A 17,314-nucleotide genomic window follows, 5' to 3' on the forward strand; every position below is an offset into this window, starting at 1 on the left:
TAAATGCAGAGAGGAATTTCACAAGTGTGTGATGTTTTCTTTCTTTTTCTTTACAGTATTCTGCACTGAAGCAGTACGCCACTAGGGGGCACGACTGACAGAAAACTGTTTCCTGGTAGAAAAATCAGAGCTCATCACCACCACTTCCTGTGACTGTATATTTAGTCATTAATCACAGCTTCATAACCAAGCTGATTAACTCACACATATTTTCTGCCCCCCGGTGCCTGTATCTCAAGTTTTTAAACTCATTCTTGTTTGGAAATACTTGTATTAATCTATCAGTCACTTTCCGACACCAGTCAAACTACAATTTTGAAGTTTTCCTCCAAAACCTTTATGCTAGCAGTGAAGACTTTTATGCTAGCGACCACCGGCTTTCAGTTTCCGGTACATTGCGGAAGTTTAATGTCTGTGTTGGAGACAGGAGTTTGAGAACTATTTTTATTTTTTTGGGCACCATTAAAGCGAGCATTTGAATCATTTAGTCCTAAGGTGTCCTTAGGTTTGTGTTTAAGATGTCAGATACATGGAGCGACATCCAGGCACACAAAAAGAAGCTGGACTCCCTGAGAGAAAGGCTGCAGAGGAGGAGGAAAGATCCAACACAGCTGGGCATCGGTATGGTACTGTATTAGCCAGCCGCTATCTTACCATGGATAGGAATGAATGAGCTTATCAACAAGTTACTTATTAAACCATGTTCACGGCTCATTTAGGCGACAACACACGTTTGAATGGGTTTAATAGCTGTATTTAGTACAACCCCGATTCCAAAAAAGTTGGGACAAAGTACAAATTGCAAATAAAAACGGAATGCAATGATGTGGAAGTTTCAAAATTCCATATTTTATTCAGAATAGAACATAGATGACATATCAAATGTCTAAACTGAGAAAATGTATCATTTAAAGAGAAAAATTAGGTGATTTTAAATTTCATGACAACAACACATCTCAAAAAAGTTGGGACAAGGCCATGTTTACCACTGTGAGACATCCCCTTTTCTCTTTACAACAGTCTGTAAACGCCTGGGGACTGAGGAGACAAGTTGCTCAAGTTTAGGGATAGGAATGTTAACCCATTCTTGTCTAATGTAGGATTCTAGTTGCTCAACTGTCTTAGGTCTTTTTTGTCGTATCTTCCGTTTTATGATGCGCCAAATGTTTTCTATGGGTGAAAGATCTGGACTGCAGGCTGGCCAGTTCAGTACCCAGACCCTTCTTCTACGCAGCCATGATGCTGTAATTGATGCAGTATGTGGTTTGGCATTGTCATGTTGGAAAATGCAAGGTCTCCCCTGAAAGAGACGTCGTCTGGATGGGAGCATATGTTGCTCTAGAACCTGGATATACCTTTCAGCATTGATGGTGTCTTTCCAGATGTGTAAGCTGCCCATGCCACACGCACTAATGCAACCCCATACCATCAGGGATGCAGGCTTCTGAACTGAGCGCTGATAACAACTTGGGTCGTCCTTCTCCTCTTTAGTCCGAATGACACGGCGTCCCTGATTTCCATAAAGAACTTCAAATTTTGATTTGTCTGACCACAGAACAGTTTTCCACTTTGCCACAGTCCATTTTAAATGAGCCTTGGCCCAGAGAAGACGTCTGCGCTTCTGGATCATGTTTAGATACGGCTTCTTCTTTGATATAGAGTTTTAGCTGGCAACGGCGGATGGCACGGTGAATTGTGTTCACAGATAATGTTCTCTGGAAATATTCCTGAGCCCATTTTGTGATTTCCAATACAGAAGCATGCCTGTACAGTATGTGATGCAGTGCCGTCTAAGGGCCCGAAGATCACAGGCACCCAGTATGGTTTTCCGGCCTTGACCCTTACGCACAGAGATTCTTCCAGATTCTCTGAATCTTTTGATGATTATATGCACTGTAGATGATGATATGTTCAAACTCTTTGCAATTTTACACTGTCGAACTCCTTTCTGATATTGCTCCACTATTTGTCGGTGCAGAATTAGGGGGATTGGTGATCCTCTTCCCATCTTTACTTCTGAGAGCCGCTGCCACTCCAAGACGCTCTTTTTATACCCAGTCATGTTAATGACCTATTGCCAATTGACCTAATGAGTTGCAATTTGGTCCTCCAGCTGTTCCTTTTTTGTACCTCTAACTTTTCCAGCCTCTTATTGCCCCTGTCCCAACTTTTTTGAGATGTGTTGCTGTCATGAAATTTCAAATGAGCCAATATTTGGCATGAAATTTCAAAATGTCTCACTTTCGACATTTGATATGTTGTCTGTGTTCTATTGTGAATACAATATCAGTTTTTGAGATTTGTAAATTATTGCATTCCGTTTTTATTTACAATTTGTACTTTGTCCCAACTTTTTTGGAAACGGGGTTGTATGTGTTGTGTGGTATTCAATGCCAGTAGTGACAGGAGTGTCCTAGCTCAGGTTCTACATCTCTGCACAGAGTTGTGCTTACCCTTTTTGAGCACAAGAAGTTTACTTCATGAAGGCTTAAGGAATTAACCCATGAATCCGAAAGCTAAACTCTGCAGTGCTGTAGTAGTTGTTAAAGTCTGAAACACCTGCTCGGTAACCCACAGGAGCCTGGAGTACAACCCTCTCCTGCACATTCTTGTTTTTATTCCTACTCTAACACACCCACTACCACTCAGGAAGTTAAGAGCTGTTAATTACAGTAGCTGATTGGTTGAATTAGGTAGTTGCTAGCAGGTAAAGTGCTTTAAAAAAAAACCCTCAAGTGTAGGACAGGGACTACTCTAGGACCAGGGTTGGGAAGCTGTGTAAGTACAATTATCACAAGTGCACTGGATATTCCCCAAAGCGACAAAATCTTTGAAATTATGCATATGGTGAATATGGTGGTTTCAACCATACCATTAAAGAAAGAAAGAAAGAAAGAAAGAAAGCACAACTTTATTAATTACACACTTGTGAAATTTCCTCTCTGCATGCATGCACACACACACCCAGAGCAGTGGGCAGCCATGCTAACAGCGCCCGGGGAGCAGTTGGGAGTTAGGTGCCTCGCTCAAGGGCACCTCAGCCCAAGGCCGTCCCATATTAACCTAACCGCATGTATTTGGACTGTGGGGGAAACCGGAGCACCTGTGGGAAACCCACGCAGACCCACCGTGCTAACCACTACACCACCGTGCCACCGCCATTATCCACTGAGTCTTAAAATGATGACGATAGCCTTGATGATCTGGATTAAAATCCGTTTATAATTTCATTTGATGTCATGGTTAAACAATCAGTTGTTGAAATCAGTCCTCTTAGTAAACTATGGGAATTAAAACTGTGGTGGTGTAGTGGTTAGCACGGTCGCCTCACAGCAAGAACGTTCTGGGTTCGAACTAGGGATCGACCGATATGTTTTTTTCAGGGCCAATACTGATACCGATTATTATGGAATTGGGATGCCGATAACCGATATGTGCAACCGATAAATGTAAACATTATAATTCCCATGAAATTAAACATAGCACACACTGACACAGACCTTCATATCCATGAAATGTATGTTTAATTGTAAAATTGAACATGAAATTTTGTGCAGGGAGATGCCAGCAGCATTTGTACAATAAAGTCAAACATTAGTTAGAATAAAATGAGAAATAAAATAATAATAAAATAAATATTCACCAATAAAAAAATAAATCACTCCCTACTATATTACAGCTCGCCATTTTCAGTGGAAAATAAATGAAAATACACTCTGGATTCTTTTACACTAAGAACTAAGTAAGACTTACCAACTTCAAGTAGTTTTTAAATAACAAATCAAGTGTAGGGAGCTGCCTGCAGCATTTTTTAAAAAGTAAAATCAAACATAAAGTAGGCTATCACTCCCTATTATGTAACAACTTAACAAGTAACCATCTACATTCTAATGCTTTTAATGCCCAAGCCTAATATTCCCAATTTAGGAGGATTATATTGTAGTGAAGGAAGCATTACATGTAGTTTCAGCGAGACTAGTTGGTTGTAGGCTAATTCAAGTGCTTCCTTCCGTAAGCTAAGTTTGGCTGGCTACACAGATGCAAATGGACAATTTTAACGAGTAGTAGATGAAGAATGTAAACATATAATGATGTTGTGCTTTTGCAACTTGTGTGTTTGTGACTTATTGCGGCAAAAGCAGCGTGTCCTTACCTTGAAGTGGGATCTGCTTCTGCCCGAGTGCCCATACGGCCGCCTTGAAACAGTTCACAGCGTTTAGCTACGCGTGTTGATTGGCTGTATCCCTTGTGCCGCTTCTGCCCGAGTGCCCGTACGGCCGCTTTGAAACAGTTCACAGCGTTTAGCTACACGTGTCGATTGGCTATATCTCTTGTGCCAAACAAATCAGATGTTGTGGTGGGCGGGACCGTGTTCTTGAACTGAGAGAGGCAAGTGCAGGAAAGGACGTGCAGTGACAGTCGCGTTAGGAACGAAATGGCTGCAAAAAGGCATGTTATCGGCATATCGGTGGAAATTATGGCCGATACCGATAACCCTAAAAATGCAGAATATCGGCCCGATATATCGGCCAGGCCGATTATCGGTCGATCCCTAGTTCGAACCCTGCGGCCGGCGAGGGTCTTTCTGTGTGGAGTTTTTATGTTCTCCCCGTGTGGTTTTCCTCCGGGTGCTCCGGTTTCCCCCACAGTCCAAAGACATGCGGTTAGGTTAATATGGGACGGCCTTGGGCTGAGGTGCCCTTGAGCGAGGCACCTAAAGGCCTCTGCATGCTCTTGCGACAAGGCTTTCGCAGATAGCTTTTCGCAGACAGTTGTAATTTATCGTTGAGCGGGGAGTAATAGGCATGCGCGATGTTATTCACCGGCACAACACAAGGGGGCGCGAAGTCGCTAGGAGTAGTTGGTGGGTGTGGTTAGTGGAGTGTTTATCCTCCGGTTACTTATAATGACTAGAACTTTTTTTTTTATAATGACTAGAACTGGAGTCGTATAGATGTACGTACTTCCTCAATCAACCGCTCTTCATGCTGCTCCATCTTCGCTCGTGTTTTTAAAAATGCCGGTCGTGAAAACAAACCAAACCGGGAAAGTAGGGAAGCGGAAGTGCGTGTACAGCGGATGTAGAGTGGACCAATCAGAGCCCTCTTGTCTGCGGCACTGTCTGCGAGGCTTCTGCGGTGGTCACAATTTTTGGGAGGTGCGCACAGAGTGTCTGCGAAGGTGGGGGGGGGCTACGCAGACACTGTTTGCGACGCTATCTGCGAGGACTGGGTTATCAGCATAAATTGGCCTTAACTCCCAACTGCTCCCCAGGTGCTGTTAACATGGCTGCCCACTGCTCTGGGTATCTGTGTGTGCTCATTGCTCGCATGTGTGTGTTCACTGCTTCAGATGGGTTAAATGCAGAGAGGAAATTTCACAAGTGTTGAAAGTGATGAATAAAGTTGTGCTTTCTTTCTTTCCTTTTGTTTTCTTCCTTTCTTAAAAATATTGTTGACTGTGTATTATGTGTAAACATTGTCGACACTGTCATTTTAACCTGCCCCCAAACCCTCTGTCAGAGGTTGTTGGTGGTGGTGATGGGGCACCCACACGCAGTGACAGTCCAGGGCCAACCCTCCAAACCTCCACAGAGGTGGAAGAGGAGCGTCCCCCTGACCCTGAATTAGAGAGAAGACTTCTGGAATACTTGTCTGAACTGAGCCTCACACTCCCTATTGACTCTCTGGCCATCACCAACCAGCTCAACTCTGTATGTATAAACATGTGAGAATTTAGTCATTAAGTGTTACGTGAAGAATCTAAATGTTGATTAAAAACCTGTAAAGCATAAAACTTTCTCCCTCTTCCTCTCGTTGTCACTTTCTCTTTCTGTCCAACTTTCTTAGTCTGAATCACCAGTATTGCCTGCCTGCATCCAGAGTCTTCTACTTAAATTTTCAGCTCAGGAGTTGATTGAAGTCCGACAGCCAACCAACAATGCCTCATCATTGTCCTCTTCTTCATCCACTTTAGTTGTCTCTGTTGATCATACCAAACTGTGGGCAATGATTAGTAGTTCCACACCGCAACCTCAGAAAGCTGGTGTAAAAAGAAAAGGAGATGATATTATTCACCAAAAAAGGGCTCCTGGCTCCTCCCCTTTGCTTCAGTCGTCGTCTTCACCGCCCGCGACGTCATCTATCTCTTCAGCCTCCAGTTCACAGCTGGCTGGAACTTCTGATTGGAAGTCAGGATCTGGAGGAGTTGGGGCTGAGAAAAAGGGTCGAACCAATAAGGGAAAGACGTCTCACTTGGATATGGAAATAGAGAGCTTATTGAGCCAGCAGTCAACCAAGGAGCAACAAAGCAAAAAGGTACCAAGCACCCTTCTGGCTGTCGAAGTATTGTTTAGCAATAAGAAATTGTGCTTATTATTGCATGTCTCAATGGGGGTGGGTAGGTGAGCAGGGAAATCCTTGAGTTACTGAACACCAGCTCGGCCAGAGAGCAGTCCATTGTAGAGAAGTTTCGTTCACGCGGTCGAGCCCAGGTGCAGGAATTCTGCGATCATGGGACTAAGGAGGAGTGCATGCGATATGGAGACACACCACAACCCTGCAACAAGCTGCACTTCAGGCAGGTCCAATTGTTGACCATACTAAATAATTTGTACTGTCATTTTTTGTGAAGATTTTTTTCTCCTGGCAATACTTATTATTACTTAAAATAAAGTCATGTGACTTCCCTAGACGGATCATCAACAAGCACACAGATGAGAGCCTTGGAGACTGCTCCTTCCTGAACACCTGCTTTCACATGGACACCTGTAAATATGTACACTACGAGATTGACAGCCCACCTGAAGCTGAGAGCGGCTCCATGGGACCCCAGCCCGGCACTACTGAGCTCACTCTACATGCTAGAGACGGAGACAGCAATGTGGGGAAACTGTTTCCAGCTCAGGTAGGTGACCAGCTGGTTTTTGTAAAGAAGAGGAGGACAACTGGTTTTAAATAGTGGCTACATATGCAATTTATCTGCGGATGAATAAGATTTTGTTGTATTCGGTAAACTTCTGTTATCTGAAGCACTTGTTACTGTCTCTTGTGGCTTTCCCAGTGGATTTGTTGTGATATCCGCTACCTGGATGTGTCCATCCTGGGGAAGTTTGCAGTGGTGATGGCTGACCCTCCGTGGGACATTCACATGGAACTCCCATATGGAACGTTGACAGATGATGAGATGAGGAAACTTAATATACCTATTCTGCAGGATGATGGCTTCCTCTTCCTCTGGGTGACTGGAAGGTACAAATGACTGAGTGCAGATTATTGAATATGACTTGAATGTTATTTGAATCTACTAGTTTTCATTCATTTTGTCAGTTTAACATTTGAGGAATCCTTGCAATGTTGTGGAGCAACTTCTTATAGAAGAGAAGTCATTAGGACTGTTGATTCATGAAGCAGAACTGATGAATCAACTTCTGTTCATTTTTGTATTTCAGTAGGGTATAGTACACTGGATTCATATTTTATAAATGCTTTATTCTTACATTGAGGTGAAACAAGCTTCCAGCCAGACCAAATTAACAAAACCTTATACAACCCCGATTCCAAAAAAGTTGGGACAAAGTACAAATTGTAAATAAAAATGGAATGCAATGATGTGGAAGTTTCAAAATTCCATATTTGATTCAGAATAGAACATAGATGACACATCAAATGTTTAAACTGAGAAAATGCATCATTTAAAGAGAAAAATTAGGTGATTTTTAAATTTCATGACAACAACACATCTCAAAAAAGTTGGGACAAGGCCATGTTTCCCACTGTGAGACATCCCCTTTTCTCTTTACAACAGTCTGTAAACGTCTGGGGACTGAGGAGACAAGTTGCTCAAGTTTAGGGATAGGAATGTTAACCCATTCTTGTCTAATGTAGGATTCTAGTTGCTCAACTGTCTTAGGTCTTTTTTGTCGTATCTTCCGTTTTATGATGCGCCAAATGTTTTCTATGGGTGAAAGATCTGGACTGCAGGCTGGCCAGTTCAGTACCCGGACCCTTCTTCTACGCAGCCATGATGCTGTAATTGATGCAGTATGTGGTTTGGCATTGTCATGTTGGAAAATGCAAGGTCTTCCCTGAAAGAGACGTCGTCTGGATGGGAGCATATGTTGCTCTGGAACCTGGATATACCTTTCAGCATTGATGGTGTCTTTCCAGATGTGTAAGCTGCCCATGCCACACGCACTAATGCAACCCCATACCATCAGAGATGCAGGCTTCTGAACTGAGCGCTGATAACAACTTGGGTCGTCCTTCTCCTCTTTAGTCCGAATGACACGGCGTCCCTGATTTCCATAAAGAACTTCAAATTTTGATTCGTCTGACCACAGAACAGTTTTCCACTTTGCCACAGTCCATTTTAAATGAGCCTTGGCCCAGAGAAGACGTCTGCGCTTCTGGATCATGTTTAGATACGGCTTCTTCTTTGAACTATAGAGTTTTAGCTGGCAATGGCAGATGGCACGGTGAATTGTGTTCACAGATAATGTTCTCTGGAAATATTCCTGAGCCCGTTTTGTGATTTCCAATACAGAAGCATGCCTGTATGTGATGCAGTGCCGTCTAAGGGTCTGAAGATCACGGGCACCCAGTATGGTTTTCCGGCCTTGACCCTTACGCACAGAGATTCTTCCAGATTCTCTGAATCTTTTGATGATATTATGCACTGTAGATGATGATATGTTCAAACTCTTTGCAATTTTACACTGTCGAACTCCTTTCTGATATTGCTCCACTATTTGTCGGCGCAGAATTAGGGGGATTGGTGATCCTCTTCCCATCTTTACTTCTGAGAGCCGCTGCCACTCCAAGATGCTCTTTTTATACCCAGTCATGTTAATGACCTATTGCCAATTGACCTAATGAGTTGTAATTTGGTCCTCCAGCTGTTCCTTTTTTGTACCTTTAACTTTTCCAGCCTCTTATTGCCCCTGTCCCAACTTTTTTGAGATGTGTTGCTGTCATGAAATTTCAAATGAGCCAGTATTTGGCATGAAATTTCAAAACGTCTCACTTTCGACATTTGATATGTTGTCTGTGTTCTATTGTGAATACAATATCAGTTTTTGAGATTTGTAAATTATTGCATTCCGTTTTTATTTACAATTTGTACTTTGTCCCAACTTTTTTGGAATCGGGGTTGTATAAACAAAATGGTGAACAAAACTAATTGAACAAAAATGAATAAAATTCTCATTTACTAAAATTCAAATAATTAAACCAGTTAATAAATTACATTTTCCACATCTTGAGCTTTTGATTCACATTTACAAATTAGCTACATATTAGAACAAAACCCATTTCATAGAGTTTCACATGAATAATTGTGATTGCCATAACTTTTTTTTATATATTTTTGTATTACTTACTGTACTTGCTCTAATTACTGAAGATATTGATTTGCTTTATTTATCTGCTAGTCAAGCACTTTTCATTTGTTAAAATATAAACCCAATTTCAAGACAAGTTTGGATATTTTCGAAAATGCAATAAAAACAAAAATCTGTGATTTTGTTAATTCACGTGAACCTTTTATTTAACTGAAAAATAAAGCTGGCTATATTTTACTTATTTTTTAGAAACTGTTTCTACCCTATAAACAGAAGAAAAGAAAAAAACAAAGTCAATACAATTACCCACTTGCATCTCACAAGCAATGTCCTGTTCCAAAGGAGACTGCAGTTTATTTGGTATCAAACAAAGGGAATATTGATGCAACATGGCACAAGCTCAAAATACTGATCATCAAATTTTGCCAATAGTGTGGATGACTGTTTAAAAAAAAAAAAAGACCTAATACTAAAGTGAACAATAAAATGAATTTCAACGTCAGATGACCTGGCATTTGGCAAAATTTGCAGCTGCAGAACTAGTCAGAAAAGAGCAGTCAGCTGCACAGGAGCAGAGCAGTGAGTTAATTACACGAGCAATTCTGTGCCCCTTTAGGTTTCTGAGCTTTTTGGTCACTTTCTATGTTTAGCCTGCTTCATTCCAGATTGATACTGACATATCACCATAACAAGCAACCAGACCACATGTTTTTCCACATGCGCACATGGACAGGATTCACTGAACATTCTGAACATACCCTTTTCTCCTGGAGTCACCACTAACCAGTCATATGTCTTCAACCGACCTGGATTCATGCCAGATTTAAGTTTTTTGCTTTTTTTTCTGCTCTGATGAGCTTTCTTGTGGTTTCTTGGCAGCTCCCTGGACCGCGGCATCGGTGCCATCACCATCGGCAGCACAGCTCTCACTGTTGGACTCGAGCTGGCCAGCAATGTGCAGCAAACTGGCCGTCATGGTCTCCCACTGTTGCGGAGTTATTTTCCACAGTTTTCTTTGCGGAAAAATTCTGTAATTAGGCTGCAACCCGCTGGTGTTTTGCCCACTCAAAAGAGCCTTGAAGGCTCTGTCATCTTTGCATAACTTACCTAAGAATATTAATTACGTTTTGCTCAGCCAATCAACATGGGATACTGCACGCACACAGCCAATTGGCACGGATTACTGCTCTCTGACATCAGCGGCTTACAGCATGGGCTGTATTGGCTTACCTGCTCAAAGCACATGCAAGTCGATTTGAGCCTTGTACTGTAGACCTAAATTGTAAGCATCGCGGCAGCATATCATTAAGCGTATCAGGCAGTAAATTAAGCGTAGTGGAGCTGCTACGCTATGGTGCTTTAGGGGAACCTATGCTGTTGTAGCCTGTGCAGAATGAGGCCTGGCATTGTCCTACTAAAGTAAGCATGGACTTCCTGGGAAGAGACGTCACTCTGATGGCAATATATCGGGATTTTAGAGACACATATATGCCTCTGTGTCAAATGTATCTTCGCACACGTGCAACTCACCCATGCCATGGGCATTGATGCCCCCCCCATACCATCACAGATGCTGGCTTTTGCTCCTTTCTCTGATGACAAACTGGATGGTCGTGTTCACCTTTGGCACGGAGAACTCGATATCTGGTTTTGCTGAAATGTGGAATCATCTGACCACAGTACATGTTTCCACGGTCTTTCAGTCCATCTGAGATGAGTTCAGGCCGAGAGACATCAGTAGCGTTTGTGCATACAATTGATGAATGGCTTCCTCCTTGTGTAATACATTTTCAGGTTGCATTTCTAGATGCAGCGGTTGACTGCGTTGAGTGAGAACGGTTTTTCAAAGTACTCCCAAGCCCATGTGGCTATATTTGTCACATTAACATGACGGTTTCTCAGGCAGAGTGCCGCCTGAAGGCTCGAAGGTAACACACAGTGGTTTCTGACCTTGCCCTTTTTGCATTGGATCTCTGAATCTTGTCACAATATTATGTACTGTAGATTTTGAAAGGGCTAAATTCTCTGCAGTTTTGTGATAAGTGTTCTTTTTGACTTGACTAACAATTCTCTCACGAATTCTGGCACAAAGGAGTGAGCCACAACCCATCCTTGCTTGCAAAGACTGAGCCTTTGGTGCTGCTCCTTTTATACCCAATCATGTTAGCAATTAACCTGCTTACTGTAGAATCTTCCAAAACGGTGTTACTTGAATATCCTATAAAATTTTCAGTCTTATTTTGCCTCTGTCCCAACTTTTTTTGAGTGTGTTGCAGGCATCAAATTCTAACTTTATGTTTACAAAATACAATTAAATTGGTCAGTAAAACTTCAAAATAATTTCTTTGTAATTTTGTCAGTTAAATAAATGTTCACGTGAATTAACAAATCACAGATTTTTGTTTTAATTGCATTTTGGAAAATACCTCAACTGTTTTGGAAATGGGGTTTGTATTAGGCTCCAGTTTACAGGCACTCTGATCAAACGTACAAATATACTAAAGCTGAAATTGATAGATAAATAGTCAGTGGAATTTGCATAAGCTTGTTTTCTGATCAAATTTGACAGTACACAGTCTTGATGAAGGACCATCCTTGTTTAAACAGGTTATCTTGGTTTGTGCTATTGCAATATTAGATTTTGATTTTATCTAATGTTGTTTTGAAGCAGGATGTTTGATAGCCAGGATGTTATCTGATTAGTGAAAGCTCACAGAATCGCCATTGTGAAAAACCAACATAATCTAACAATAGCCTTATGTGCCTATAGGGAAAGCTTAGAATATTGTAGTGTACAGATTCTTCTTTCAAGTCGATATGAGTCTATTTATTTATTTAAACTACAAAATGTGTATTCATTTTTTGCAGCTGCAAGATTGGTAACCTTTACACCTGGTTGTTTCATGCATCTTCGATTGTAGTTTAAGATTTTATTCATGTGCATTTACACTTGTAAAATAAGTCTCTTTGTAGCCAGTTTAAAATTTGATAGCTGTATTTGTTCAGTTCAATGAACATTATTGTCATGATATTTTACAACGTTCACAGTACTGCCAAAGCAGTGAAATGACAATTTTATTTAAAAAAATTAAATCAGGGCTTGTATCCCCCCCCCCCCCCCCCCCCCCAAATATCAGGACCATGTGTTACAACATAATGTGTGGATGTAATAGTGATACATGAAACTGCTAAGTGTAAATTTTTTAAGATTTTTCTAGGCTTAAGCCATTTTTTTTCACTGTACTGTCATTCACAGAGCAATGGAGCTTGGCAGAGAGTGTCTAAGCCTCTGGGGGTAAGTACATCTGTCTTTGAAATAAAATGGTTTGTTTTTTTCGTGGTCCAAATCCTGCGCTCTGATTGGCTGGCGAGCAGGTCCGCTCTGGCGACTCGCTCGTTCACAACAACAAACATACATAGTAGCATTTTTTATCAACATTTATCTTTTTTTATAAGATTTATTTATAAGATTATCAAAAATCTTATGAATTTTTGCCAGCATTTCTCAGGAGAATAGCATTAATTTTACAGCATGGACAGCGATAATGACACTGTTCACAGCGAAAGCGAGTTTTACTACCCTGAGGAAGAAGAAATAAAATAAAACCTTTCAGGAGAAAGATAAAAACCTGTAACTTGCTAACAGTTTGATTTCATTAGTTAATGAGGCCCATTTTGGACCATGTTATCCGAATACATAATATTACGTTAGGTAAAAACTTTAAGCCAGCACAATCTCTTCTTCAAAGTTTCACCAAATGGCTTTATTTATGCATTGTAAAGGTCATAATACTGTATAACTTTGGTCGAGCAAAAACATGGCTGAATCCTGAATGACTCCTATTTGTATAATAGGGGACTACATAGGCGGCAACTAGAGGTCTGCGCGGGTCGGATTTTTCAGTCCCGCTCCCGCCCGCATTGTGCAGTCCCACTCCCGCCCGCGCCCGCAAAGAATTATGATTTTCAGTCCCGCTCCCGCCCGCGCCCACAAAAAAATTATGATTTTCAGTCCCGCTCCCGCCCGCAAATCCCGCCCGCAAATCCCGCATGATGCAGGCGTTCGCGTTATTTCTCAGGAAAGTTCTCATCTTGACACAGCGTGATGGTGCCCCGCCCCCTACTTTGAGTGGATTTGAGCATAAATATCTACAGCTCACGTTTGTTATTGTTTACCTTATTTCTGAATTCAGCATGTAGTATCTCTAATAATAATAATTAGTGCTGTCAAACGATTAAAATATTTAATTGCAAATCACACATTTTTATCACATGAGAAACCATTGTAATTCTCTGATCAGCATAAAAAAGTGAATGGGCTTGCTTTGTACCAATGTTTTTGTTTTTTTTTTTATTGCAAAGCAAAGCTAGTAAAAGAAATGAATTGATTTCTTGCTTGCGTTAGTCTACAACTTTAATCAGAGAGACAGGTTACACAGTGCCGGTAGGCTTCGCTCAATGCTATCCCAGAAATCCTTCCTGTAATATGCAAATTTGGCCGCCTCTGATTGGACAGCCAAATTTGCATATTACAGGAAGGATTTCTGGGATAGCATTGAGTCAAGCCTACCGTCACTGTGTAACCTGTCTCTCTGGCTAAAGTTGTAGACTAACGCAACAAATAAATCAATTCAGTCATGGTTCTCTTGCTAGTTGGGTGTGAACTGCGAGTCATTAGAGTGATCAATGCCAAGTTTAAGATACTATTTCTCACTCAATCCGGCAATCTGACTTTCTCTGCAAATTTAGGCATCTTAAAATGTTTTTATTAATGCTAAATAAAATATCCAGCACAAATTATATATGATAGACATAAATTAATAATTTATAAATTTTATTTCAAGCACGTTTTTAGTTAGCGGGACTGCAGCTTATCACCGCTCCCACCCGCGCCGCATATGTGCACTCCTGCTCCCACCCGCGCCGCATATGTGCACTCCTGCTCCCACCCGCGCCGCATATGTGCACTCCTGCTCCCGCCCACGCGCGCATATGTGCACTTCCGGTCCCGCCCGCGCCCGCAATGAGCTTTCAAAATTTGTCCCACGCCGCACTGCTTTGCGGTGGGTCCCGCGGGACTCCCGCGGGAGTGCAGGGCTCTAGCGGCAACATGTATTTTTTTTCCTGCCATGGAAGTGCACTTGTATACCGAGGAGGAAGCCATTTGCATTACAGCCGTGAATGAGGATTCAAAATAGCGGCTCGACTCGGTTTTCCCTTTCGGGCGCTCTCGTTTGCTTTTAGAATTTGGTAAAGAAAAAAATAAATATACAGTGTTGCTTGAAAGTTTGTGAACCCTTTAGAATTTTCTATATTTTTTCATAAATATGACCTAAAACATCATCAGATTTTCACACAAGTCCTAAAAGTAGATAAAGAGAACCCGGTTAAACAAATGAGACAAAAATATTATACTTGGTCATTTATTTATTGAGGAAAGTGATCCAATATTACACATCTGTGAGTGGCAAAAGTATGTGAACCTTTGCTTTCAGTATCTGGTGTGACCCCCTTGTGCAGCAATAACTGCAACTAAACGTTTCCGATAACTGTTGATCAGTCCTGCACACCGGCTTGGAGGAATTTTAGCCCATTCCTCCATACAGAACAGCTTCAACTCTGGGATGTTGGTGGGTTTCCTCACATGAACTGCTCGCTTCAGGTCCTTCCACAACATTTCAATTGGATTAAGGTCAGGACTTTGACTTGGCCATTCCAAAACATTAACTTTATTCTTCTTTAACCATTCTTTGGTAGAACGACTTGTGTGCTTAGGGTCGTTGTCTTGCTGCATGACCCACCTTCTCTTGAGATTCAGTTCATGGACAGATGTCCTGACATTTTCCTTTAGAATTCACTGGTATAATTCAGAATTCATTGTTCCATCAATGATGGCAAGCCGTCCTGGCCCAGATGCAGCAAAACAGGCCCAAACCATGATACTACCACCACCATGTTTCACAGATGGGATCAGGTCCTTATGCTGGAATGCAGTGTTTTCCTTTCTCCAAACATAACGCTTCTAATTTAAACCAAAAAGTTCTATTTTGGTCTCATCCATTCACAAAAATTTTTCCAATAACCTTCTGGCTTGTCCACATGATCTTTAGCAAACTGCAGACGAGCAGCAATGTTCTTTTTGGAGAACAGTGGCTTTCTCCTTGCAACCCTGCCACGCACACCATTGTTGTTCAGTGTTCTCCTGATGGTGGACTCATGAACATTAGCCAATGTGAGAGAGGCCTTCAGTTGCTTAGAAGTTACCCTGAGGTCCTTTGTGACCTCGCCAACTATTACATGCCTTGCTCTTGGAGTGATCTTTGTTGGTCGACCACTCCTGGGCAGGGTAACAGTGGTCTTAAATTTCCTCGATTTGTACACAATCTGTCTGACTGTGGATTGGTGGAGTCCAAACTCTTTAGAGATGGTTTTCTCACCTTTTCCAGCCTGATGAGCATCAACAACGCTTTTTCTGAGGTCCTCAGAAATCTCCTTTGTTCATGCCATGATATACTTCCACAAACGTGTTGTGAAGATCAGACTTTGATAGATCCCTGTTCTTTAAATAAAACAGGGTGCCCACTCACACCTGATTGTCATCCCATTGATTGAAAACACCTGACTCTAATTTCACCTTCAAATGAACTGCTAATACTAGAGGTTCACATACTTTTGCCACTCAGAGATATGTAATATTGGATTATTTTCCTCAATAAATAAATGACCAAGTAGAATATTTTAGTCTCATTTGTTTAACTGGGTTCTCTTTATCTACTTTTAGGACTTGTGTCAAAATCTGTTGATGTTATAGGTCATATTTATGCAGAAACATCGAAAATTCTAAAGGGTCCACAAACTTTCAAGCACCACTGTATTATTTACCAGCTTAAGGTCGGTCCGTATGGTGAAATACTGTGACCTCGGCCTTGAATACTGACCTCGGCCCACAAGGCCTCGGTCAGTACTTTCAAGACCTCGGTAACGGTATTTCACGATATGGACCTCCCAGCTAGTAAATAACATATATAAATAAAATGTTCAAACACCAGATATGTTTTTGTTTAATTTTTTATTTTTCTTTAATTTCCTCAGGTATGAGCGTGTTGATGAGATAATCTGGGTAAAGACCAATCAGCTCCAGCGTATTATTCGGACAGGACGGACTGGACACTGGCTGAATCACGGCAAAGAGCACTGCTTGGTGTGTTTGTGTGCTTTTGCCCTAGGTGTTTTATATTTCCATGTTTTCATCATTGGAACACATTTCTTTCTCTGTCTCTTACTAGGTCGGGGTGAAGGGAAACCCTCAAGGATTCAACAGAGGCCTGGACTGTGATGTGATTGTTGCAGAGGTAATTTTATCAAATATAATATCATGCTGGTTTTGCACATTTTTACAGAAATAAATTTGCTGTTATATTCTACATATTTTGTGTTTTTAGGTGCGCTCTACCAGTCACAAACCGGATGAGATCTATGGAATGATTGAGCGTTTGTCTCCTGGCACAAGGAAGATTGAACTGTTTGGGAGGCCTCATAACGTCCAACCAAACTGGTAAATAGTTTAAGTGGGAAGTTTGCAGTATAGTTTCTTGTTTGTTTTCGTTTACCTTACCCCTTGTTTTTCTTTTCTTTTTAGGGTAACTTTGGGGAATCAGTTGGATGGAATTCATTTGTTGGACCCTGATGTAGTAGCCCACTTTAAAAAGCGCTATCCAGATGGTGTCATTTCCAAACCCAAAAATATGTGAAGACAATCAGCTCAGTGACTGCTACATGTTCTGTCTTCTCGGAGACTTTCAGGGTTATAGGATCATTTAAAGGCAGGAAACTTTTTGTATTGTCAGTGATTTTTATAATAAAAGAACTAGGTGAATTTTCTTTTTTTTTTTAGTCGTTTCTTACAAAAGTGTGTTGTAAAAACAAACAAAATTGACCTTTTTTAATGTTTAACACCACATACGGAACATTTTG

General features: G+C 41.3%; 1 protein-coding gene across 1 annotated transcript; it reads left to right on the forward strand.

Moving 5' to 3' along the window:
• The first annotated feature begins 367 nt into the window (after nucleotides 1-367).
• Nucleotides 368-17,221, forward strand: mettl3 (methyltransferase like 3). The gene is made up of 11 exons (XM_060920308.1): nucleotides 368-621; nucleotides 5,523-5,713; nucleotides 5,850-6,317; nucleotides 6,404-6,579; nucleotides 6,693-6,906; nucleotides 7,063-7,250; nucleotides 12,597-12,635; nucleotides 16,433-16,541; nucleotides 16,627-16,692; nucleotides 16,783-16,895; nucleotides 16,980-17,221. The coding sequence occupies exons 1-11, from the start codon at nucleotides 519-521 to the stop codon at nucleotides 17,089-17,091; spliced, it is 1,779 nt and encodes a 592-aa protein (XP_060776291.1). The 5' UTR covers nucleotides 368-518; the 3' UTR covers nucleotides 17,092-17,221.
• The last annotated feature ends 93 nt before the right edge of the window (nucleotides 17,222-17,314 follow it).

The sequence above is a fragment of the Neoarius graeffei genome, chromosome 1, assembly GCF_027579695.1.
Source record: "Neoarius graeffei isolate fNeoGra1 chromosome 1, fNeoGra1.pri, whole genome shotgun sequence".
Lineage (NCBI taxonomy): Eukaryota > Metazoa > Chordata > Actinopteri > Siluriformes > Ariidae > Neoarius > Neoarius graeffei.

What these genes read in the sequence shown, in the direction of transcription:
- mettl3 (XM_060920308.1), top strand. Translation starts at nt 519, where the DNA reads ATGTCAGATACATGGAGCGACATCCAGGCACACAAAAAGAAGCTGGAC. An exon ending in TTCCTCTGGGTGACTGGAAG is followed by an intron (nt 7,251 to 12,596) that starts GTACAAATGACT and finishes TGTCATTCACAG; the next exon opens with AGCAATGGAGCTTGGCAGAG. An exon ending in CATAACGTCCAACCAAACTG is followed by an intron (nt 16,896 to 16,979) that starts GTAAATAGTTTA and finishes TTTTCTTTTTAG; the next exon opens with GGTAACTTTGGGGAATCAGT.